Genomic DNA, 23,839 nt, shown 5'->3' with positions numbered 1-23,839 from the left:
TCATTTACATTAGACAATGCCACTCGCTTGATATTGGAAAATTATGTGTTCTTCTCTACGGAAATTCCGAAAGACCCAAGATGAAATCTTGCTCGTGTCTCACGTCCTCCGGGATGTGCCCCTGATTATGCGAGCGATGGAAGTGATTGTAAATGTTCAAGTCATGTTCCCGAGGGCTGGCACTGCCAGTAGAATGGGTTCAAAGAGATGCAGGCAGCACCAGCGGCGCATGCTGAAGCCGTGGGCCAGGAGTTGGCGTTACACTGAGCCCAAACAGGCACCGTTCCTCCCGCTGGGATGGGAGTTGTTGATGCAACCGAGGTTGAGAATGTGGAGATGGTTGTCGTGGTTGGTCGAGAAACCGACGTCGTCGATAATCGCAAGCTGGTGCTCGTGCTTGTTGTGGAAAATGCTCCTGGACTTGATAATGAAGATGATGCCGTGGGACTGGTGCCTTGAACGCATTGCCAATAATCTGCACCAGCTTGTGAGTAAACTTTTCTAGGTAGTGTGGATATCCCCCGAGCTTACAGTCGGTCACATATTTGCAGTAATATCCAGAGGGACACTTTGAGACGGATTAGCTAGGATCTGCTGTCTAGAAGCCGGTAGAGAACGCCAAACCTTCTTCTGGGCATCCCATGTAGTGCTGTCACACTGCTCGTTCGGCCCCGCCACCTCCGTGGACTGCGGCGGCTCCCACTTGGTGTTGGTCGGCATTTGAAAGGCAGGGAAACTGGCGTCGTCAGAGCGGCGACAACCCGACCGAGTCACTAGCTCTGCTGGGCACTGGACCTGGGTAAAGGACAAGTCGGGGTTGTCTGCGTTCATGAACCAGTCGAACCTCCATTGGCACCCACTCTGAAGCTTGGCAGGTAGAGCAGAGCACTCGCTGCGGCTTGAGACACCGCCATAACGAGCACCAGGAAACTGGAAACCGAACTCGCTTGTGCAGCCGTCAAAGATCCCTAAACCACCACCAGGTATCATAATGTCGAAGTGGTTACTGCCCAAATCACCACCTGGATGCTGCATTAACACCTCTCTGAAACCGATTCAAGCTACCTCCTTACCTGTGTTGGTTGACTGAACTACCATGATCTTGCCCTTGTTCTTGCCGGACGTAAATGTGATGCTGGGCTGAGCATCAGTACATGAAAATGACCAAGGGCCCAGTGTGTAGTCTCACGCATAGCAGCCGCAGCACCAACTGGCCTCGGTGCCGCCATTGATGGCTGTAGCCGCAAACCCAAAGGAGACGAGGCCATTGACGGCCCACGGGGCTTGGCCGGTGCATGTATAGGCAGAGCCGCCGCTCTCGCAGCCACTCTTTGCACCAGGGTCCAAAGGGGAGTCATTCTTGTCGCAAGTCAGGACCGGCTGGTTAACGGATGCCTTTCCGGCCCACGCACAAGATGGCTTGCAGCAGTCCCAGTATCTGTATGGTGTATGAGCCAGCTCTCTCTTTCAAGTGAGATAAGAGACGACATTGGCTACCAACCTTGTGGATTTGCCAGTACCTGACGCAGCCATGGTGGGCGTGAGCAGGCTCAGGGCCGCAGCGAAGCTATAGGATTCAACAATACGCATAACGCAGGCCAAAGAACCTCTGAACGAATGCTACTTAAATAGAAGCTGGCTTAAATAGTGTCCACGGAAGCTCGTAGATGCCGCATATTTATACTTCTCCGTATCACCACGTCTGCCAATATCCACCCAATGCTCAGCACCCCTGCTGGACAAAGATGAATGGATTTGAGAAATGGCTACAACTGGCAAGAAAGCGAATGCGGCAGCACGGTTCCGACGAACGTATCCGGGCATATCCCACAAATTGGGCCAGCTCCAGTTTCGCAGAAGACCTTTTGATTATCGCGCATGCCGGCGATGCGCATCCGCGAAACCATCTAACCGAGTTCAGATCCTAACGGATTATAGCCAGCAACCCAGCAGCCAGGAGAGCACCGAGGGTGCGGATGCAACGTCAACATACTACAAACGGCTAGTTCAAGGCCCCAAACCGGTCGTTCGGATAGCACAGTCAGCGCGCTCAAGAGGTTCTGAGGAATATGACGAGGGGAACAGACTCCATCCAGCTCCGGTACCTGATATGGTTGGTCACTTGATCATCTTGGTCCCGATTGATGTGGATCGAAAACGGGCGTGGAAGGACCGGGCTGAATGAGAGATAGGTGTTGTAGTGAGCACATGTGCTCGAGATGGCCCGACGCTGCGAAGTATCCCAGATGCCTTTTGTTGGGACGGAGGATGATGGTGCCGTTGCTTCCCAAACGAGTAGGACGTCGCTGCTCTTTCTTACCCTTGCCATGGTATGCGACGACCCGCGGAGGGTCATCACCATCGAAATGGAGCAGTCAGCACACCACGTGATGCAGGAGCTGTTATGGGGCTCCTGCGGGTCGAAGCGCGGCCCCCATTGGTGAGTGATGTACGCTCAGTGCTCAAAAGCCTAAGCAGCACTAACAGAGACTAGCGTGTTGCCCCCTTGCCTTCTGAGTTCACTCGAGCCTCCCGACCCGTCTCTTGAGCCTGCCTTCTGCCTCCGGACGGGATTTTGGGAAGTGGAAAATTACAGCATCCAACGAGGCTGATTGTTTGTCTCGCCTACCCACCACCGCCTACCACCGTCGCATCATCGATTAGCGTCGCCCTATTCACCGGCATCCAGAATCACGACTGGTCTTGTTTCCTTTTCCCTCGCGAATGCTCCGACCGAGCTGAAGAGGCAAAATCGCCTGGGCTCTGCGTCGTGATTGTTAATCACTATCGTGGTTTTTCACCTCTTGCCACCAACCCCCAATCGATCGCAACCCCCGCCTCCAGTCGCGTCCTTCGTTATCGACACGCGGAAGGCAGACTTTATATCCATCGATCACGAGTAAAACCCCAAAAGTCTTGCCGTTGTCCACGATATATCATACACACGCGCGCCATTGCGTCCAACTGCAGAAATGGCTGATGTCTATGACGAATACGACTACGATGGCTACGTCGAAGAAGACGACACCAGCATCACGCCCGAGGACTGCTGGACTGTCATATCCTCGTTCTTTGAGTCCAAGGGCCTAGTTTCTCAGCAGGTCGACTCTTTCGACGAGTTTACCTCTTCTACCGTTCAAGAGCTGATTGACGAATACTCTCAAATCACTTTAGACCAGCCGAATCCTATGTCCGACAGCGACAAGGTCATCGCCCTCCGTCGATATGAAGTCAAGTTTGGCACTGTCATGGTCTCCCGACCCTCCATTACCGAGGCTGACGGAAAAGTCACAACGTTACTCCCCTACGAGTGTCGCGATCGAAACCTCACCTATGCGAGTCCACTCTACGTTAAGATCACCAAGAAGGTCTCGATTGCGGTAGAGAAACCCATCCCTTTGAACGAACTCGACGAGGAGCAGCAGGACGAGCTTGCCAACACTGGCGAACATCCCACCAAACTTGAGTGGGAAGAGGAGGAAAGTGGCGAGGACTATGGCGCCGATAAGAACAAGTCGGATGACATGAAGGACATGATCTTCATTGGAAGGATGCCCATCATGGTTAAGTCCAAAATTTGTCACTTGAGCAGCGAGCAGGAAGATGATTTGTTCATGTTGAACGAGTGTCCCTACGACCAGGGAGGCTACTTCATCATCAACGGCAGTGAGAAGGTTCTCATTGCTCAGGAACGATCGGCCGCCAATATCGTCCAGGTCTTCAAGAAGGCTCAGCCAAGTCCTTATTCCTACACCGCCGAGATTCGCAGTGCTCTGGAGAAGGGCTCGCGACTGATTTCCAGCATGATGCTGAAGCTCTACAGCAAGGGCGACGCAGCGAAGGGTGGATATGGCCAGACCATTCACTGCAGTCTGCCCTACGTCAAGGCCGACTTGCCGATTGCCATCGTCTTCCGAGCGTTGGGCGTTGTTTCTGATGAGGATATCCTCAATCATATTTGCTACGACCGAAATGATAGCCAGATGCTCGAGATGCTGCGACCATGCATCGAAGAGGCCTTCTGTATCCAAGATAGAGAGGTAGCACTCGACTTCATTGGCAAGCGAGGCAGCAACCACAACATTCCGAGAGAAAAGCGCGTGAGGACAGCCAAGGACATTCTGCAGAAAGAAACTCTGCCGCACATCTCGCAGAGCGAAGGTAGTGAGACTCGGAAGGCATTCTTCCTAGGCTACATGGTTCACAAGCTGCTCCAGTGTGCGCTGGGCCGACGCGATACTGACGATCGTGATCACTTTGGAAAGAAGCGTCTCGACCTTGCTGGTCCTCTACTCGCTAAGCTCTTCCGCAACATCGTTCGCCGCATGAACCAGGAGCTGTCTGGCCATCTCAAACGCTGCGTTGAGTCAAATCGGCAGTTCAGTCTGACCCTTGGCGTCAAGCCCCAGACCCTATCCAATGGTCTGAAGTACTCTTTGGCCACAGGTAACTGGGGAGACCAGAAGAAGGCCATGAGTTCAACGGCCGGTGTGTCTCAGGTGTTGAACCGTTACACTTTCGCGTCCACCCTGTCCCATCTTCGTCGCACAAATACGCCTATCGGTCGTGACGGCAAGCTAGCGAAGCCCCGACAGCTACACAACACCCATTGGGGCTTGGTGTGCCCTGCCGAAACTCCAGAAGGTCAAGCTTGTGGTCTCGTCAAGAACCTGTCACTCATGTGCTATGTCAGTGTAGGCACGCCTGCTGAGCCCATCATTGACTACATGATTCAAAGAGGCATGGAAGTGCTCGAGGAGTACGAGCCGCTGAGATATCCCAACGCTACTAAGGTCTTTCTTAATGGAGTTTGGGTTGGAGTTCATCAAGACCCAAGAATCCTGGTGCCTGATGTTCAGGGTACCCGTCGGCGAAATGTCATCTCTCATGAGGTGTCTCTCGTCCGTGACATCCGAGACCGCGAGTTCAAGATCTTCTCCGATGCTGGTAGGGTCATGAGACCTGTATTCGTTGTGGAGCAAAGCGCAAATGGCATTGTACCCCAGGGCTCACTTGTGCTGCAAAAGGCGACGGTCAACGAGATGCGCGACCAGCAAGAGAATCCGCCGGACAACCCAGCCGACAAGATCACATGGGAATCACTTGCTCATAGTGGAGTCATCGAGTACCTCGACGCCGAAGAGGAGGAGACGGCTATGATTTGCATGACTCCCGAGGACCTGGAGATCTACCGGCTGCAAAAACAAGGTCAAGTGGTCGAGGACAACACGGATGGCCCCAACAGTCGTTTGAAGACTAAGATCAACCCCACAACGCACATGTATACCCATTGCGAAATTCACCCAAGTATGCTACTGGGTATCTGCGCTAGTATCATTCCCTTCCCCGATCATAACCAGGTACGTTAATTTCTCAATATCTTCCACCCTTGCACTGACTAACGATTTTACTAGTCTCCTCGTAACACTTACCAGTCTGCCATGGGCAAGCAAGCCATGGGCTTCTTCCTGACCAACTACACGCGCAGGATGGACACCATGGCCAACATTCTCTACTACCCACAAAAGCCGCTTGCTACTACCCGATCCATGGAGTTTCTGAAGTTCAGAGAACTGCCAGCCGGTCAAAACGCCATCGTCGCCATTGCCTGTTACTCAGGCTACAACCAGGAGGATTCCGTGATTATGAATCAGAGCAGCATCGATCGTGGCCTCTTCCGAAGTCTGTTCTTCCGATCTTACACGGACTGTGAGAAGCGTGTGGGAATCAACCTGGTCGAGCAGTTTGAGAAGCCGTTCAGGAGTGACACGTTGCGCCTGAAACACGGCACATATGACAAGCTGGACGACGATGGTATCGTGGCCCCTGGTGTCCGTGTCTCAGGAGAAGACATCATCATCGGAAAAACGTCGCCCATCAGCCCGGACAACGCGGAACTCGGCCAGCGGACAACCCAGCATGTCAAGCGTGACGCGTCTACTCCCCTCAGAAGTACCGAAAATGGTATCGTAGACCAGGTCATTGTTACCACTAACCAAGATGGTCTCCGGTACGTCAAGGTCCGTGTTAGGACAACCAAGATTCCGCAGATTGGTGACAAGTTCGCGTCGCGTCACGGTCAGAAGGGTACCATTGGTGTCACCTACCGACAAGAGGACATGCCCTTCACTGCCGAGGGCATCACGCCGGATATCATCATCAACCCACACGCCATTCCGTCTCGTATGACCATTGCCCATTTGATTGAGTGTCTGCTTAGTAAGGTCTCGACCTTGAAGGGCATGGAGGGTGATGCCACACCCTTCACGGACGTGACAGTCGACTCAGTCTCACAGCTCCTCCGAGACCAGGGATATCAGTCGAGAGGCTTTGAGATCATGTACAATGGCCATACTGGGCGCAAGCTGCGAGCCCAAGTCTTCTTTGGACCGACGTACTACCAGCGCCTGCGTCACATGGTTGATGACAAGATCCACGCTCGTGCTCGTGGTCCCGTTCAGATCATGACCAGACAGCCCGTCGAAGGTCGTGCCCGCGATGGTGGTCTACGTTTCGGAGAGATGGAGCGTGATTGTATGATTGCTCACGGTGCTGCATCCTTCCTCAAGGAGAGACTGTTCGAAGTCTCTGATGCATTCCGAGTACACGTTTGCGAGATTTGCGGCTTGATGACGCCTATCGCGTAAGCTTTCTCTCTCCACACACCCCGCAATGAAGTAGAGCAGTGTGCTAACCAGATAACAGAAACCTCTCGAAGCAGTCATTTGAGTGCCGGCCATGCAAGAACAAGACGAAGATTGCGCAGATTCATATTCCCTATGCGGCGAAACTTCTCTTCCAGGAGCTGCAGTCGATGAACATCGCGGCTCGCATGTTCACTAACAGGTCCGGAGTCTCTATCAGGTAAAGGAGATCGCGGCATGAGGGGGTAAAGCACTGAAAACGCGTTCGCGTAAGGAAGGCTGCGTCTTTGAAGTCTGATGGGGTTGAGAAGATAGCCGCTGGAGTCTTCTGGGTGATTGCATTTGGCGTCTTAGAGGCTGGGCAACAGTTCTAGCCACCCGAGCCATATTATCGGCAGGTGGTAGAATGACAGATGGACGCCTCTACGTGTCTTGCAGTAATGACATGTACTATTACAAAAAGCTAAAAAGGATAGATAGGGTAGGCATTTAAGACGAACAGGATGTTCGATGCCTCTAAACTTTTGATACATTGTTTGTACAAGTGATGATATACACGCAAACACCGATACCCAACTCGATGGCCGACCTGCAAGTCAATCACCCCAGGCATCCAAAGTGCCCGAAGCCATCACGATAGCAGCTCCAGCAGGATGGTGACGCCGGGAAGAGGCAATAGCAGTTGCGCTTAGAGCCGATATCAGTCGATGTGCCCAAATCCTCTCCTAGCCTGGTTTGGGTCGAATTATTGGAATATCTCTGAGTCCTGCTTTTCCATTCGTCTTTGAGGTCCTCCAGTTCCTGTATCCTACAGCATGTCCTCTGTCTTACAAGGGGCCGAATGTGCCACCAGTCAACACGCCAGTATCGTCAACAGAGCGAGGCCAGGTTGCTTGTCAAGGCTGGCGCTACCGGCCGTTGTGGTCGGGTGGTATGGCCGCAGTCGCATCTCGGACCGTCTGCTCTCGTTTGTACTCTTCTTCGAGAGCGCGCTGCATATCGAAGTCGAGTTGGCGCTCTCGCTTAATGCGCTGCTGCTCAATGTCGCGAACAACACCTTGGTGCATGGCCTGTAAGGATACTTGGTCAGCTAGTTTTTTGAAGGTCTTGGTCCTTCGCGCAAAGAAGTACGTGCCTCTTTCTCGAATTTTTGCTGAAAGTGGACGATGACGATGGTGCTAGCAGCAAAGAGCGACGTCGCCGCGAGGGTAAGTTTCGAGGCCCGGGACATGATAGCCAACTACAATTGGACTGGTTCCTGGTCTTCAAGCTGGTGATGGCTCAGTGTTTGCGCTCCTCGGAGCTGTGACCTCGAATACTGTGGTCGAAGTGGTCTTATATCGGGATTTGAGCCTCGTCCTCAGAGAGCAGCTCCCGCCGTGCGAGTCGAATCCAGCGTAAACTGATGGACACTCTGAGGCTACGGGGGTACATCTGGGGATGTACCCAAATGCTGGCGAGGTTGAGGTCAATGCTAGTGTGTCTGGCACGGTTAGTTGCATACTCACAGCTATGAAAACTAGGTAGGTACTTTGGGTGGGTCTTTGACTGCCTATCGTTCCACTCTGCTGCAGGCATAGGTCGAGGGGAGCGTACTGCGCTCTGTAAGTACCTATGCACAGTACTCAGGTGCTTACAATTGAGCACTGTGATTCTGGCTACGTACCGTTCCCTACCTTGCCTTACGTATCGACGCCGACACACCTCATCCTACTACTGGAGCTGCCTCTCCTACTGCTTGTGTTTGTCGACAACTACAGTTATCACTACCTCTCCCCAATTCGTTTCGCTCTCCTCGCGACATCCATCGGCCAACGTATCGAAACCCCTCCTCTTCCTTTAGGTCGATTTCTGCTTTACGCTCACCAGTTTCACCTACGACGATACTACACAATGGTTAGGATGCCTGATGCCAATGCGAAACGTTATCCTTCTGGCGGGCAGCATGCTAACTCGACACTCTACAGTCGGCTCAGAACTCGGCCGGTATCCAGACCCTTCTGGACGTACGTGCACCTTGTCGCAAGTCATGCCATGGGCCTTGTTGTTAACGTGAGGGATGCAGGCGGAGAGAGAAGCCTCCAAGATTGTCCAGAAAGGTACGTTGTTCTCGGTCGGAATCGTACTGGCTCAACCTACACGTACTAATCAACGTATCTATAGCCCGAGAGTGTAGGTCCCCTAAATCGATGCAACCCGATAACATGTTGTTATATGCTTACGCTGTGTCCATTCAGTCCGCACAAAGAGGGTAAAGGAAGCCCGCGACGAAGCCAAGAAGGAAATTGAGGCGTACCGCAACTCCAAGGAGGAAGAGTTCAAGAAGTTCGAGTCCGAGGTACGGAATCCATGTTACAAAGGGCGGCAATGGAGATGACAGACTAATGAATGCTTGTAGCACTCTCAAGGAAACAAGGCAGCCGAGGACGAGGCGAACAAGGAGGCCGAGGGGAAGATCAAGGAGATTAAGGATGCTGGAAAGAAGAGCCAGGACAAGGTCGTTGCTGATCTCTTGAAAGCCGTTTTCGAGGTCAAGCCTGTTGCTCCAAGCGCCGCATGAGCAACTTCAACCTGCCGCATGGCATCGCAAACATGCTCGATAGTGCGGGACCCGAACTACGGTACACATCCAGAGTAAACACGAACGAAGCCAATGGTCTTGCGGAGGGGCTGCAGACACGCGGATTGTTCGACACGGTCGTAATAAAGCAGTGGAGAAACTCGATGCGACAATGATTTTAGCAACTGGCATGCCCAAGGCTTCGGCGACGGCGCACACTTTGATCCGGTGATGATTACAGTAGCAGTAGAATTACACCTAGCTAACCTGCACCCCTTTCAAACCCCCGTTCTCTAGCGCAAGAATCCCATGAGCGTTGTGAGCATATCCGAAAGGTCTTTGTGCTCGGGCCTATCTAGGTCAAGGTCACATCGGTACTCCTCCAGTGTTGCCTTGATGGCCGTCAGATCTTTCTCGTCTGCGGCTAATAGTTTCTGTACCTTCTTCTTTGCGCCGGCATCCTCAGCGATGAGCCACGCCAAAATAACGTCGATATTCCAGACGCTGTAAAGGCCCTCATCTATCCTCGTTAGAAACCACTCGCCCTCCGAGGCCTCAGCCTCTTCAGTGCTCATGCGACTTCGCTCCTGCTGGATCTTCTTGTCCTGCGCATCGAGCATGGATCTGTATCTTGTTCTGTACTCGTAGAGTCGAGACAGTTTCTCATAGTTTTTTTCGACAAACTTAGCCAATGTACGGATCCTCTCTGCAGAATTAGCAGGCAGAAAACGCAACAAGGACCTAAATATGTCGAAAAGGCTCTCAGTCATCACCCGCTGGTGCTGCGTTGCCTTTTTGAACAGGGAGAAGAGCACCTTCAAACCACCGGCATCTACCACTTTTCGGCAAAGGTCACCACTCATATCGTCGTTGACGCTATGCACAAGAAGACGCATCGCTGGCTGCTTGCTCATCTTTCCTTCTTTGAGCATGATCAGGCACAGCTCGATACCTTCTGCCTCGAGGAACTTGCTTTTGCCTTCCGGTTCGTCTACAATGCAAACGAGCGCGTTGAAGAGGTTCTCCATGTACTCTTCCTCTTCGCCTCCTTTTTCGGGGTCGCGTTTGCGATACGCTGACACCAGCTGCAACAAGACGTCGACGGCATCCATCTCGGCCAACCTCCGCCGCGTCACCGGCGAAGCGTTTGCAATAATGTCCAGGAGCTCTGTAGAGTATTGCTTGTTCTGGGACACTGGGGATTCCTTGCGTTGTGCCCTTTCCAAGAGCCACTTGACCAGCATGGTGTTCTGTCCCACATTTTCCGCGTTCGACGTCTTGGAAAGCAGATTTTCTATGACACCGAGGGCGTGATAGACACCGCTGCGGTCGGATTCATCATTCTCGTCCAGGCGGGAGAAGTTTGATACAAGTAGGCCGATCAAATCGGCATTCAGGAGCGCATCGACCAGGGAGTCCCAGTCTTCGTCCGCTGCATCGACGTCTTCATCAATGAGCTCGCCGATGATTTCGACAGCGTCGATAGCTATATCCGTGTTTTCGTGGGCCAGCAAGCTGACGAGGCTCTCGACGCATCCCAACTTAACGAAGTGGGGGTATAGTTCGGGGTGTTCTGCCAAGATGGAGAGGTCTTTGATAGCGGTGTCGAGATCAGCTTCGCTCTCAATGAATTTTTGAGGGTCATTAGCAAACTTTGCGCGTAGCTCGGCATTTTTAGTGATGCGCTTCTCGAAGTTCAGTGCTGTTTTCCGAACCCAGCCAGCATCGATCTTTTCGGGGGCAGCAGATTCCTCACCACGGCCGTCTACGTAGTCGAGAATCTCGGACTCCTGCTTTGTTATCCCTCCGCCAAAGAATCGACCTTCCTCATCATCGGGGGGCATCTCGGGTCCGTAATTGTCCTCGTCGTCTTCAGGTGCAAGTGGTGGTCCGGCAGCGACATCGTTATCGTCGTCTGCTGCATCTTCTGCGCCCGCGTGTCGACTGATGGCATCAGCTGTGCTTAGCTTCGCTGATTTGTATATTTCATCTTGGTTCCGTCAACTTGACCGCTGCTGTGCCACGATAGCGCCGCAATGGCAAGGAGGAAGAACTCACTGGGATCTCGTACTGCGTCAAGCTTCCTCTTTCCAGCGCTGCCAGCCTTTTGCGCTGGTCAGCAAACAGATTATAGGCAGAGGCTGATGATTGAACCCACCTTGAACAATTCGGTAACGTCAGACATTTTGGGGGTTTAGACTTTAGGGAGGAGTTTGGCTGGTTCGAAAGAGGGTGAAGTTGCCGGGTGTTGTTGATGCGCCATGTGACTGGTCCAACAACTCTTAATCCTTAATGGCAGGTGGCTTTCTCAGGTACTTCTCAAAGCTCTCGCGTCGCACCCAGGATGGCTTGGCCCAAGGTCCACTTCTGCAGCTTCTTGTGGTGGGTTCTCTGCTTGCACGGGCAGGTACGTTCTTAGCCGCCTGCAGTGACGCAAAGCGCTACATGCATCTGTCTACCATTTTTAGAGCTAAGTGCTCCAGTGTGTATATATGCATCTATGAGTTTTGTTCAAATATCGAGATTATATGCACAAGTTATGCACCAATGGCTGTCCCGACCTCGGAGTACATGAAAACTTCCGTTTTCAGAATAATATCCACACTTACTGGCTGCTGCTGGTGGCTTAGTTGCCAGTCAGTGAGTGACTAAGTATCTACCTCAACAGAGCGCTCACTTACAATAAATTACCGACTTTTCAACGCGAGTGATATAAATCGACATTCCCCTACCGTTTAATCCGCCTACTACACTCGAGTTGTCAAGATGCCTCAGGCTGTTGTGCTCATCCGTCATGCTCAAGCCCTGCATAACGTTGATGATAAGTCAATCCCGCTGTCAAATCAATCTTGAACATGCAAAAGTCTAATATTCCAGCACAGGACTGGAACATTCATGACCCTGACCTGTCCTCTCTAGGCTTGGAGCAATGCCAGGAGTTAAGAGATCGTTTATTGGAGCGTTTCGGCAATGAGACGGATGCTCTTATCATCGTTAGTCCAATGAGACGGACGATTCAGACTGCTCTCCTGTCGCTAGACTGGTTGATAAAAAAGGGCGTGCGCATCCGAGCCGATGCCCGATGGCAAGGTAAAATCATCGAGCTGGCGAGAATCCCGTGAAAGGGAAGCGGGCCTCAGAAGCCACACTGCTAATATTTATCAGAGAACTCGGCGAAACCTTGTGATACGGGTAGCAGCATCATCAACCTCAAGGCTGAGTTTCCCGACGTCGACTTTTCTACCGTAGACCCTGTGTATCCAGAGAAGACGTCTCTTGCTGGAGCCGAGTATGCTTTTACGAGGGATGCCATTTTGAGGCGCGCCCAGGCGGGTGTTCAGAGCATTCGCGAGTGCAAGGAAAAGATTGTCTTTGTCGTCTCCCATGCCGGTTTCTTACGCCTTGGTGTAACGGGATACTGGTTCTTCAACGGCGACTATAGAATGTTCGAGCTAGATGAGGACGATCGAACCGGCCAGCCGCCAAAGCTTAGACAGCTAGAATCAACCCTCAGCGGCGGGCTCGGCAAGTCTCGTACGGATCCCGTAGTTATCGGTTCCGACTTGCCAGTCCCCGAAACACCCCCCCCCCATGACGAAATCAGCAGCTAGTGTATACTGTTATAGATTTCCAAGTAATGAGCTGCTGTGAAAACGCCGCCTGTTAAGACTGTAGCCGATTTCCATCAGATACACCGGTCATGTAAACTTCAAGGAGTGGTCACCTGATACCAAAGCTGGAACATCAGAGCCAATAAGCATCAGGCATCTTGCCATTCTGTATGTCAGGCAAGCTGAAGGATAGATGACAACAAGACAGGCTATGCTGGTTGCGAAGGTCGTAGTTATGACTACATCGAAGTTTTACATGATTTTGATGTAACAGATGTTTTCGCAACCCCATGACCACAAATTCCTGCCGATAATAGGTAGCATCCCTGAGCTAGTCAGCTCCAACGATGAAATATACCTCACCTAGACAGAAAGCTCTGGAAGGCGGACTGGTCAATGACCACATTTCCAACGGCGCGTAGACGCTTGCGACCAGCCTTCTGCTTCTCCAGTAGCTTCTTACGGCGCGTAATGTCCGCAGCATGAAGCTTCGCAAGCACATCCTTTCGGAACGGCTTGATAGTTTCGCGAGCAACAATACGTTTCCCAGCTACCGCCTGAATGACAACCTCTAGGGAGACATACGTGTCAGACCACCACCATATGAAACGCACATTATAGTGGAATAGCACATACCAAACATTTGCCGGTCGACATGTTCTTTGAACTTGGTTACCCATTGCCTGCCAAGGCGCTCGGCCTGAGAGGTGTGAATGACACGGCAGATTGCATCAACAGGCTGTTTGTTGACGAGAAGTTGCAGCTTTGTGAGCTGGCTCGCTCGCCATCCAGAATCCTCGTAATCTAAAGTGGCATACCCCTTGCTGCCCTGGTTATTAGTGGAATGCCTGCAACCATTCAGTGTTGTTGTAACTCACGTGGCGCCCTTCAATTTACCGAACAGATCGTCAACCAGTTGGGCCGCAGGTATATCGTACTTCAGAATGACCTGTGTGGCGTGGAAGAACTCAAAACTCTTCTGTTCCCCACGCACACTTTCGCACAGTTCTATAACTCGGCCCAAATACTCCTCTGGAAGAGTCATTGTCGCTGTTACGAAGCTACATGGAGTTAATGGCGAGAAAGGATGGGGGGGGGGAATAGGGGAGCATCAGTGGACGTACGGCTCGTATACGGTTGCGCCACGCATCCGGTGCTCATCCTGGCTAGGAAACTCAGCCGGATTTTGGTATATTGTCTCTGATCCGTCGGCCCATTCGACTTTGGTTGGCACAGTCGGGTCGGTGATGATGATGCTGGCACCGTGTTCCTGCTTCAGGCGATCCTGAAACACAGAACAATGCAAGCTACCAAGAAATCCCAGTCGCCAACCCGCCCCTAATGCCTCTGAATAGTCTTTCTGCAGTGTGACACTTCTGTCGTTAAGTACCAGCTGGCTTATACTGTCTGCGAGGCGTGTATAGTCGCCCTGATCAGTAGGGAATGCTGCGACGAACACCATTGGTTTGGGTTCCTCAAACCCCGGATACGGCTTGACCATATCTTCCGATCCGACGGTTGTAAATGTGTCACCGAGTTTCGCATCCTGAATACGCTTCATGCCCGGATTGAAGTAGATGTAGCCGACCTGTCCAGCTCGAAGAATACTCTGTGGAACGGCGTTCGGATATTGTATACCAACCTCGCCAACGGTGTATTTGTGGCCAGTTGCGAATGAGACAAGGTTGTCGCCGGCCTTGACCTGGCCATCAAAGACGCGGACGAGAAGAATGACACCCCGAAAATTGTCGTACCAGGAGTCCACCAGCAGTATCCGTAGGGGCTTAGAGATCTCGCCAACAGGATGCGGCACCTGCTCCACAACCACGGGCAAGATGTTAGCCACATTCTTACCAGTTTTGGCTGATACGAGGACGGCCGAAGAGGGTTCTAGCTCGAATGATGTTTGCATCTGCTCGAGAACTCGGGGCACATCAGCAGACGGCATGTCTATCTTGTTGACAACAGGAATAAGAGCTAGGTCCTGAGCAAACGCGAGGTGAAAGTTGGAGACGGTTTGAGCCTGTATACCCTGGCTGGCATCGACCAGCAGCAGCGCACCACCACAACTGGCGTAGGACCGCGTTACTTCTGCTCGGAAATCAACATGGCCTGGGGTGTCAACAAGATGCAACAAATAGTCCTCTCCTTTGTGATTATATATCATGGTACAGGTCTGGGCCTTGACTGTAATCCCTCGCTCGCGTTCGACATCTAGCTTGTCCTATGTAGAGATGCCTCAGTCAGCTTCGTAACCTCAGTGGCATGCGAATATAGCGCCGCAATCACAAGGCACCACTCACGAGAATTTGCTTGTTTGCATCGCTGGCGGAGATGGTTCCAGTGATCTCCAGCAGACGGTCGCTCAGCGTACTCTTGCCATGGTCAATGTGGGCTACGATACAAAAGTTTCGGTACCGTTCAATGGGTATGGCAAGAATTCGTTCTTCAAGGGCGGAGCGTGAAGGCGCTGCAGGCTTTGCGTAATTCGGCCAGCCGCAATGGAAGAGCCTTTTATTTTCATAGCAATTCCATATCGGCGGATATTGTTGCCGCGGCCGGTGCTGTGGCCGTCGCGTATAGATATTGCTGAAATGGACAGGGTGCGTCGTCGAGGTTTTGCTAGGCGTATGAAGTTGTCGTCGCAATTGGCGTGGAACACCGACCAACCGGTCCCGCGTAAGGCGCACGCTCGTCGCTGGGGGGCCGCGCATCAAGGTATATTTCTCAGCATCGAGCAGACTCAAACTTGCTGTTCGAATGACCTAATGACGAAGGAGGTGATAAGTCTGAGGTTAGATCCAGGCTTGACGTTGATTAGACGCATGGACCACCAATATTTCAAGCTCATGTGGAGTATCCCAGTCCAATACCGACGCTCGCCGGCTCTTCAATTGGCCAGTACCGTTCAGGCCGGGAAGGGCACGGCATGCCTTCAATTTAGGACTGCAAGGTCTAGACTTCTGATTATCTCGTCATCCTGTAGGTGCTTTGTCCAGACGTCAACCTCATTACACCTTGTCAGATTTTGATCAAATGCAGATAAGATTTGTATATCTTGTGGTATCTGGTTTCCGCCACAGAAGGCATCCGTGGGATTGCCTCCGTCCCATTTGTGTTGATACGGCCTTCTTGTTTGGCCCCTTTATCTCCGCTCTCATATTTAGTACTGATGATTAAACCCAATGATACTTCATGTGGTCGCTCTATTGAACGCTTGAAACATGTGTCCATACATCGACGTATGTAAACAATACGCGTCGCAACAGATGCTCCATCATCTCATGCAAGAACCCACTCACTCCCCTCTTAATGAACTTGTCCAACAACACACTCAGGTCGGATAGCACAAATCGACAAATGAAGAAACCAAAGAACTCTGCCGCGTGTCGAGTGCACAGCTCAAGGCCAACCTGTGTTTTGTCGGCATGCCTCAAGCCAGGATCCTCGACCTGGCGGGCGATTTGATCTGCAAGTAATAATTAGTTGACCGACAGTCTGTAAGAAAACAAAGGCAACACAAGGGCTCCTACCAATTGCCTGAGCAGCATCGAACAGTCGGGCAAGAGATCCCATATAATGTGCGTTCGGTCCTGTGAATTGCGCATTGCCCGGATCTCTTCTTGACGGGCGACTCGTTGGATGGTCCGTCATGGGTAGCGTCTCCGCACCTGGAGATTCCTTACCACTTTCTAGCCCGTTCCCTTTAGCGTTGAACGAGTTGTTTAAACCCGCGGCCGAATTCTTGGATCGTAATCTCCGCCACGAAAAGGACGAAGATTTCCCTGAAACACTGGCTGAGCGCGGTACGCTGATTGCCGCTTCAATTTCGGCCGAATTAGACGCATTTTGAAAGAGCATGGTGGAATTTTGAACGCCGACATCGGTTCCCAGCTTTCGAGTCAAACTGGCTTGGACTTGTTCCAAGATACCCTCCAAGGACTGCATCTCCTCGAGTACAGCATCAGCATCGCACGTGTCGACTCTCGCCAACTTAAGGAGCGCCGCCGTGAGATAGTCACACGTGGCCACCTTGTCCTCCACATTCCGGATCTTGACTCCTTTCACCTTCCACACATCCCTTGGAACAAAGAGCTTATTGCTTAAATAGCCTCCACGAGGGTGAGCGAGTGTCTGATACAAGCACCGCATTAACCAGAATGGCCTTAGCAGGTAGTCTGTTGGACAGGGCTCGAGTGGGACTGGGGCATCGGCTTGAAGTGGGTTGGGCGAACCCGGGCTCTGTGGTGAATGTAGGTTATCATCAAATAGATATAATCCGCCGGCAGAATTCGATGTAAATTTGTCCCTGAAAGCCGCCGCCAGTGGAGTGGGCAATGTGGGCATTGCCGGGTACCTGCTATTAATACCGAAGCTGGTGCTCAATGGAGTGCCAGGTGACATGTCCGAAGCGTCATCCAAGTTGGACAATGATAGATTGCGATTCTTCATACTTCTTAAACTCGAAGATGAGAAGTTCTTCCTCAGAGGAGGCATAAAAGACGGTGAGCCGGAATGACTCCCAGTGAAGTCCTCGCTGTCCCGACTTCTAGAATGTCCAAGCGGCGGCGTAGGAGGTACTGGCTGAGTCGGACTTATGCCTTCCGGGGGCGAGTACGGCCTACCCACCGAGTCGTCCATGTTGGCCGGGCCGTTCATGTCGGGAGTATCGAAGTTGATCCCACGAGCCCCGCTCGATGCCTGAGCAACACTGTACCGCCGCCCAGGGTCGCCAAACTGCGACAGCTTGGAAGTCTCAATCTTTAGTTGCTTAGGATTTTGCCCAGACATCCGTCTGCTCCGCACACTCTGCCCAGGCCCTGGTGACGAGGTTGTCGCTGAGAACGACTTTTTGGCAGGTAATTCCGGTAAGGCCTGCACTGGAGGCGGGGCTTTCGGGCTTCCAGCTCCAGGAAATTTAGATGTTGCAATGGCATCAGTCGGTGACGTGGCAGCGTCCGCGTTTACGGTGTCGGTTGACACAGCAGTCGCTTGCCAAGATGGTTCAGCCAAGTTGCTTGAGCCTGAATTCCTGGCTGCAACTTGATGAGATGCCAGATTGAAAGCAAACTCATCAATCGAGTAGTCACGCGTCATCTCCTCCAGGATGCGCTCTTCTTCGTCTGAAGACCCATCATCATAGAAATCTTCATGTACGACATCTCCGTCAGGTTGTTGTCCTGTTTGACTATGCGTCCGTCGCTCTCTACCATTCGCTTGCTCGAAGGCTTCCCTTTCGGTTTGTCGGACGCGTTCTTTGGCCAGCTCAACTTTGCGCAACGCTTTCGCTACGACGGGATCGTCCAACCGATGGTTTTCCGGCTCCGAAGTTGCCATAGGCTCGTAACCATCGTCATATGCTGCTTCGACTGCTGCGTCCAATGCTGCATCGAACTCAGCTTCTGTAGCGCCGCTCGGAGCGCGAATATGTTTCCGCCTCATAAGGGCGGAAGATGATCGGGAATGGACAGAAGAGGTTGTGGAGCCCCAGACTCGTCGATAGGGTCCAACCAGGAGTTGGACTCTCGGCTAGAGTCTCGTATGTGACGAGGACTCTGACTAGTCCGCCTTGCGGTGAGAGAAAAGTCCGATCTCACAGGCCCGTCTGGGCTGCTTCGGCCATCAAGTTTAGGAGACTGAGTTCTTCGCGGTGAAAGTGGTGGAGGCATATAGGAATCTTCGGTGGGTATTTGGAAGATGAGTTGCTCGTCTGATGCACGATCACGAAGTGGTGACTTTGAAAATGAGGACTGCAAGGGATACTGCTCTGGCAACCTTGCAGACGAGCTTCTCGAGGGTTCCCCAAGGGTTTGCATCCGTGGGTTGAGTAACCCTGGGCCCCCGTAACTTGGTGAACTCTGACTTCCCTCCCTCAGAATCTTGGTGAGGGCCGCAGTTTCTAACCCAGCAGACTCCTCCAGGTCGTCGTCGTCGTCAAACTGCAAACTAGGGTTTAAACGCAAGCCTAGGCTTTCGGGTCTTGCAGGCAGTGCTTTTCCTTCAGATACTGGCTGGGCGGGAGCCATATGGTCCAATTCTTCGATGCGACTGGTGTATGTTCGGCGCTAATGAATAATCAGTCTTTTGTCCCTGCGCAGTCCATACGTGCGCCTGATGATGCACTCACGATAGCCTCAAGTTTCCGTCTATCTTCATCAGTTGAGGTCCTAGCCAAGACCTGGTGCAAAAGATCGCATGCTTCAGCGTAGGCATGTCTCGCGCCTTCAAAATTCTGCGCGTTGTCCAACTGAACAGCCGTATTTGCCTTCTGGAGTGCCCGCGAAAGCATGGCTTTCTGGGACGGTGGCCTATTTCCTCTGTCCCTTCCACGCGAAGATCCAGTAGTGTCGGTGCTCCCCTTGGTGGTCTGAGACCGGTTACGAGAGTGGCCTCTCATCTGAGAGGCCTCCCCGTTGAGATCGGACGGCATAGCTGCGCGGGGTAGCTGCAGATGGCCCGGTTCGATTGATCCTCTCCGGCCTTGGCCGGAGAATGCATCCCAGGCTTGGGTTTGCTCGATTGCAGAGCCGCCCTTGAACGCTCGAGACGCACCTGGCAGCGGCCTTGTAGTGTTTCCAGAGAGCGATGGTTCGGTGCCTAGGGAGAAATCGAGCTGATGTGGTGCAAAAACGGTGGACAGGCCGTCAGCGGGAGTTGGTCCAGCGGGTGAGTAAGTGCGCAACCCGCTGCCACCGCTGTATGTCCCCAAGAAGCCTCGCTAGAATTGGACCGTCTCCTGTTTCTCGGCAGTCTTTGAGGTGACTGATTCTTTGCAAGGGTGCTGCTGGATGCAAGCAAGGCAGAAGCATCAACACTTAAGCGGCGCGCATGAGAACTGGTCGGGTGGTGGTTCTGGGCTGACGCTCGACTCGAGGTTGTAGAGGCAGACCAGCGATTGAGGTTTCGGACTCCCTCACCCGACAAACCTGTACTACTTGAGCGCGAGTGTGCAGTGGAGGGTCTGAGGTATGACGGAGCTTCGGAGTCGAAATCAGGATAGGTGGTGGTGCTCTCATGGGTTACCAAATCGGATACTTTCGTCGAGAATTGTGCGAGAGGTGGTGATGGTGGTGGGAGCAGCGATGAAGTGCGAGGAAGTGGTGAAGGTGTCTTCCGCGAAAAGTATGTGCCGGTGCCTGTGCCTGTGCCTACGTCGAGACGGTTACCAAGCGAAGATGAGACCGGAGCCTGCGGTCGGTCGAAGCGCGTGCCGGTCTGGTAGCGAGGGGCAGCCAGTTGGTTCGTCGACGAGGGGAACGATCGGGACAGTCTGTGCTGCTTCTGGTATGGCTGCTGTTGCCGTTGCTGTTGCTGCGTCCGCAAGGGATGAGGCCGATGGAACTGATGGGTCTGCTGGGGCAGATATCGGTGGTCCTGGTCCTGATCCTGGTCCGGATGATGGTGGTGGTGGTGCGACTGCGACTGCGACGTGCCTGCGTTCGAGAAGGTGCCCGAAGTATTGGTATGAGGTGAGGGCATCCTGTGCACCTCTCTGCGTAAAACGGGTAAAGGCGACCCTGCTCAGGGAGCCCAAAGTCTGGCCAGAGACGTTTTGACCTGATCAACCAAAACTAGCCCGCTGCTGCCACATCCGCCGCATTGGAGGTGTCACGGCTACGCAAAGGACCGGTTCGATCCAGGGGTCGGGGCAGTGGGAGGGGGAAAGGGGAAACCGAGAGAGGGATCCGTCAAGTAATTACTGTACGATAGGGACTAACTAAGGTAAGAGGGGGAGAGGGAGGGGCTAGTGAGCCAGTCAAGTTTCCCAACCGTGCACGCAGCCACGAACAGGCACGGACAACACCTGCCTGTGAATCAAGACTTGCTCTAGCGCTATATTACACTAGACGATACCATATTTAGGTTAACATCTATACTAGTAAAAAAGTAATAACTCAAGTACTTAGCCTTATTAAGTAATAAATTTAAAACTAAGATTTTGTATTATTACTGTTTAGTAAATTATATAAATTAGTTACTTATTAGAATCTTTAATAAATATATAAATAGTAAGCGATATGTTATAGTAAGTAATATACGTTTACCTAATTCTTAACTTTTTTCTTTTATAATAAGTTTTTATTTATTTATAACTATAGGTTCTTTTTAAATAAAAGCTATAGCTATTACTTTATACTTATAGTTATTAAAAAAGACCTAAAACCATTTATATAAAAATAGCTTTTATTAGTTATAATATCTTTAATTAACGTAATACTTTATTTTTATATATTAAATAATAAGTATAAAGTAGAATAGATATAAGTTTAATAAAGCTAACATATAACGTACATACATAGCAAGTAGCCCATCATAGTAAGTAGCTAAGCACCTCTACCTACCCTCCAGCTATTTATATAAGTTAATTAAGCAGTATTATATAAAATCAATTAAAACTACTTATTATCCTCTTCTTTAGAGGTCTCTTATACTACCTGACATATTTATACGTTATATCTAGTCTTTTTATAATTACTATATTACTAACTACACAATTTACTCCCCTCTATATAAGCCCCCTCTTAGCACATATTTTCACTTCTAGCATTAATAACCCCTTTTTTTACCTAGATTACTTCTACTTTAGCTATATTAAGGGACCCTCTAAAATATAATTAGGTTTTTTTAGCCCTCTAATATTTGCTTAATATCTTATTTATTATATAAAGCTTATAATATTTAGCTTTAATAAAAGCTAATTTATATACTAATTTATTAATATTTTTAGCTTATAAGTTAATTATTTTATATAAATAAGTTAATAAGTTATATTAATAATTAATAATCTTTTTTTTAAATAATATATAGCTTTATATAGTATTATATATTATAGTTAATATCTTTATATTTTAAAAGCTTTAGCTATTTAAATATAAATTAAATAATATTAAAGTTTTTAGTTTAAAATCTAAATAAAAAATAACTACTTTTAAATTAAAAAAGATAAAGTTAACTTATTAAAAGCTAATTTATAAAAGTTTTTTATTTATTAAAATAAAAAAAGTTATTTTTAGTAATATATATAATTTATATTTATATTAATTTTTTAATTTTTTTATTATATAATACCTTTAATAAACTAAAATAATTAATATTAAAAAGCTAAAGCTTATATAATAAATAAAAAAGTATATAAAAATAATAATATTATATTTTTTATAATAATTATTAAACTTAGTAGACTTATAGCTATTATAGCTATTAAAAATTAAAAGCTACTTAATACCTTTTATATAAGACTTTATATACTTTTTAAAATACTATAACTAATCTAAACTAATCTTATTTATAATTTATTTATTTTTATTAAAATAAATATACTATTAAAGTAAAAATTAGTTATTAATATACTATAAGAAAAAGTAATATTTATTTTTAATAATAATATATAAAAATAATATCTAGTTATTTATATATATACCTTAAATAATAGAAACCTATTTATAATTACTAAGCTACTTTATATTAGGCCTTTTATAATAATTAAAGGTTATAATAACCTTTATATATAATAGTATTTTTATTAAAAAGCTTATTTTATTAAAATTATAAATATTATTATTATATATTTTATATTTTATAATTATTTAGTATAATAATTATTTAGTATAATAATTATTTAGTATATTAATATTAAAGTATTATTCTTAAAATATTATAGATAAAAGCTACTTTTTATATAAATAGTTTTAAGTCTTTTTTAATAGCTTTAATTATAAAAATAATATAACTTTTATTTAAAAAAGAACTTATTATTATATATAAAGGAATATTAATATAAAGTTAAAGTTTAAGGAGAAAGGAGGAAGTAGGCCACTTGCTATGATAGGCCACTTGCTATGCATGTACGGTATATATAGTAAGTAGCCTATTATAGTAGATAGCTTACCTTCTCCTTATTTCTATACTCTTTACTTTTATATCTACTTTTTTTATATATAATAATAAAACCTTTTTTAAATAAAACTTGTATTATTTTAATACTTAAAGCTTTTAAAAATAACCTAAAACTATTTATATAAAAAGCTACTTTTATCTATAATATCCTAAGAATATTACTTTAATACTAATACATTAAATAAAAACTATAAAGTAAAATATAATTAAAATTAAAGATGTTAACTTTAATAAAAGAAATAGTAAATTTTATATGTATTACTAACTTAGTTAATTAAGGGTTTTTATTATAACTTAATATTATATAAGATATAACTAATTACTTTTTTAATAAACGTAATATAATACGTGTTAAATTATACTAGTTAAGTAAAAAAGTTTATATAATATTAACTACAGTTAACTAAGAATAAGTTTTTAATATAAAGTTAACTATTAAAAGGCTTTACTTAAAGATCTAGTATTTATATAAGGGTAATTTCTACTTAACTATATAAAATATAATTATAAAATATATCATAACGTATATATATAGTAAGTAACATATTATAATAAGTAACGTATATACACTTATCCTTTTATTACTTAAATAAGTTAAATAAGCTATAATATATAAAATTAATTAAAACTACTTATTATTCTTTTTTTAATATTATCTTAAATTACTTAACATATTTATATATTATATTTAGTCTTTCTATAATTACTATACTACTATCTACATAATTTACTACCCTTTATATAAATACCCTTTTAACCTATATTTTCACTTTTAACATTAATAATCCCTTTCTTAACCTATAATATTTCTACTTTTATAGCATTAAATAACTTTCTAAGATATAGTTAGCTTTTTTTAGCCCTTTAGCGTTTACTTAATACCTTATTTACTATATAAAGCCTAGAGTTCTTAGCTTTAATAAAAGCTAATTAATAAGTTAATTTACTAATGCTTTTTACTTATAAGTTAATTACCTTATATTAAAGTATTAATAAGTTACTTTAATAGTCTTTAATCTTTTTTTTAGTAAAGTAAAACTTTATATACCTTTAATTATTATAGTTAATATTTTTAGGTCTTAAAAGCCTTAGTTACTTAGTTATAAATTAAATAGTATAAGCGTTTT

The 23,839-nt window shown here is 47.9% G+C and overlaps 10 protein-coding genes across 10 annotated transcripts; 4 read left to right on the top strand and 6 right to left on the bottom strand.

Annotated features, from left to right (window-relative positions):
• Positions 1-258: 258 nt before the first annotated feature.
• ColSpa_11067 (putative endonuclease LCL3) lies at positions 259-1,533 on the bottom strand (the record flags this gene model as incomplete). Its single annotated transcript, XM_049277279.1, has 5 exons — positions 259-447; positions 625-1,022; positions 1,074-1,135; positions 1,190-1,438; positions 1,502-1,533. 5 exons carry the CDS (start codon positions 1,531-1,533, stop codon positions 259-261), a joined length of 930 nt encoding a protein of 309 aa, XP_049133236.1.
• A 686-nt stretch (positions 1,534-2,219) lies between these two features.
• Positions 2,220-2,484, top strand: ColSpa_11066 (uncharacterized protein; the record flags this gene model as incomplete). Its single annotated transcript, XM_049277278.1, is given in 2 exon segments — positions 2,220-2,440; positions 2,460-2,484. The coding sequence occupies 2 exon segments, from the start codon at positions 2,220-2,222 to the stop codon at positions 2,482-2,484; spliced, it is 246 nt and encodes an 81-aa protein (XP_049133235.1).
• A 488-nt stretch (positions 2,485-2,972) lies between these two features.
• On the top strand, positions 2,973-6,868 carry ColSpa_11065 (DNA-directed RNA polymerase II subunit RPB2; the record flags this gene model as incomplete). The annotated part of the gene is made up of 3 exons (XM_049277277.1): positions 2,973-5,360; positions 5,436-6,643; positions 6,706-6,868. The coding sequence occupies 3 exons, from the start codon at positions 2,973-2,975 to the stop codon at positions 6,866-6,868; spliced, it is 3,759 nt and encodes a 1,252-aa protein (XP_049133234.1).
• Positions 6,869-7,552: 684 nt separating this feature from the next.
• ColSpa_11064 (protein PET117, mitochondrial) lies at positions 7,553-7,875 on the bottom strand (the record flags this gene model as incomplete). The annotated part of the gene is made up of 2 exons (XM_049277276.1): positions 7,553-7,725; positions 7,776-7,875. The coding sequence occupies 2 exons, from the start codon at positions 7,873-7,875 to the stop codon at positions 7,553-7,555; spliced, it is 273 nt and encodes a 90-aa protein (XP_049133233.1).
• An 828-nt stretch (positions 7,876-8,703) lies between these two features.
• ColSpa_11063 (V-type proton ATPase subunit H) lies at positions 8,704-9,204 on the top strand (the record flags this gene model as incomplete). The annotated part of the gene is made up of 3 exons (XM_049277275.1): positions 8,704-8,743; positions 8,882-8,982; positions 9,043-9,204. 3 exons carry the CDS (start codon positions 8,704-8,706, stop codon positions 9,202-9,204), a joined length of 303 nt encoding a protein of 100 aa, XP_049133232.1.
• Positions 9,205-9,497: 293 nt separating this feature from the next.
• Positions 9,498-11,389, bottom strand: ColSpa_11062 (beta-catenin-like protein 1; the record flags this gene model as incomplete). Its single annotated transcript, XM_049277274.1, has 3 exons — positions 9,498-11,171; positions 11,263-11,316; positions 11,363-11,389. 3 exons carry the CDS (start codon positions 11,387-11,389, stop codon positions 9,498-9,500), a joined length of 1,755 nt encoding a protein of 584 aa, XP_049133231.1.
• A 670-nt stretch (positions 11,390-12,059) lies between these two features.
• Positions 12,060-12,815, top strand: ColSpa_11061 (putative phosphatidate cytidylyltransferase; the record flags this gene model as incomplete). The annotated part of the gene is made up of 2 exons (XM_049277273.1): positions 12,060-12,294; positions 12,370-12,815. The coding sequence occupies 2 exons, from the start codon at positions 12,060-12,062 to the stop codon at positions 12,813-12,815; spliced, it is 681 nt and encodes a 226-aa protein (XP_049133230.1).
• A 359-nt stretch (positions 12,816-13,174) lies between these two features.
• Positions 13,175-13,860, bottom strand: ColSpa_11060 (translation initiation factor eIF-2B subunit alpha; the record flags this gene model as incomplete). Its single annotated transcript, XM_049277272.1, has 3 exons — positions 13,175-13,386; positions 13,452-13,663; positions 13,694-13,860. The coding sequence occupies 3 exons, from the start codon at positions 13,858-13,860 to the stop codon at positions 13,175-13,177; spliced, it is 591 nt and encodes a 196-aa protein (XP_049133229.1).
• Positions 13,861-13,926: 66 nt separating this feature from the next.
• On the bottom strand, positions 13,927-14,982 carry ColSpa_11059 (translation factor GUF1, mitochondrial; the record flags this gene model as incomplete). Its single annotated transcript, XM_049277271.1, has 1 exon — positions 13,927-14,982. The coding sequence occupies one exon, from the start codon at positions 14,980-14,982 to the stop codon at positions 13,927-13,929; it is 1,056 nt and encodes a 351-aa protein (XP_049133228.1).
• A 2,247-nt stretch (positions 14,983-17,229) lies between these two features.
• Positions 17,230-18,257, bottom strand: ColSpa_11058 (uncharacterized protein; the record flags this gene model as incomplete). Its single annotated transcript, XM_049277270.1, has 2 exons — positions 17,230-17,364; positions 17,445-18,257. The coding sequence occupies 2 exons, from the start codon at positions 18,255-18,257 to the stop codon at positions 17,230-17,232; spliced, it is 948 nt and encodes a 315-aa protein (XP_049133227.1).
• Positions 18,258-23,839: the final 5,582 nt, after the last annotated feature.

The sequence above is a fragment of the Colletotrichum spaethianum genome (genome assembly GCF_022836535.1).
Source record: "Colletotrichum spaethianum MAFF 239500 DNA, contig42, whole genome shotgun sequence".
Classification (NCBI taxonomy): Eukaryota; Fungi; Ascomycota; class Sordariomycetes; order Glomerellales; family Glomerellaceae; genus Colletotrichum; species Colletotrichum spaethianum.
This window is presented reverse-complemented; position numbering and strand designations above follow the sequence as displayed.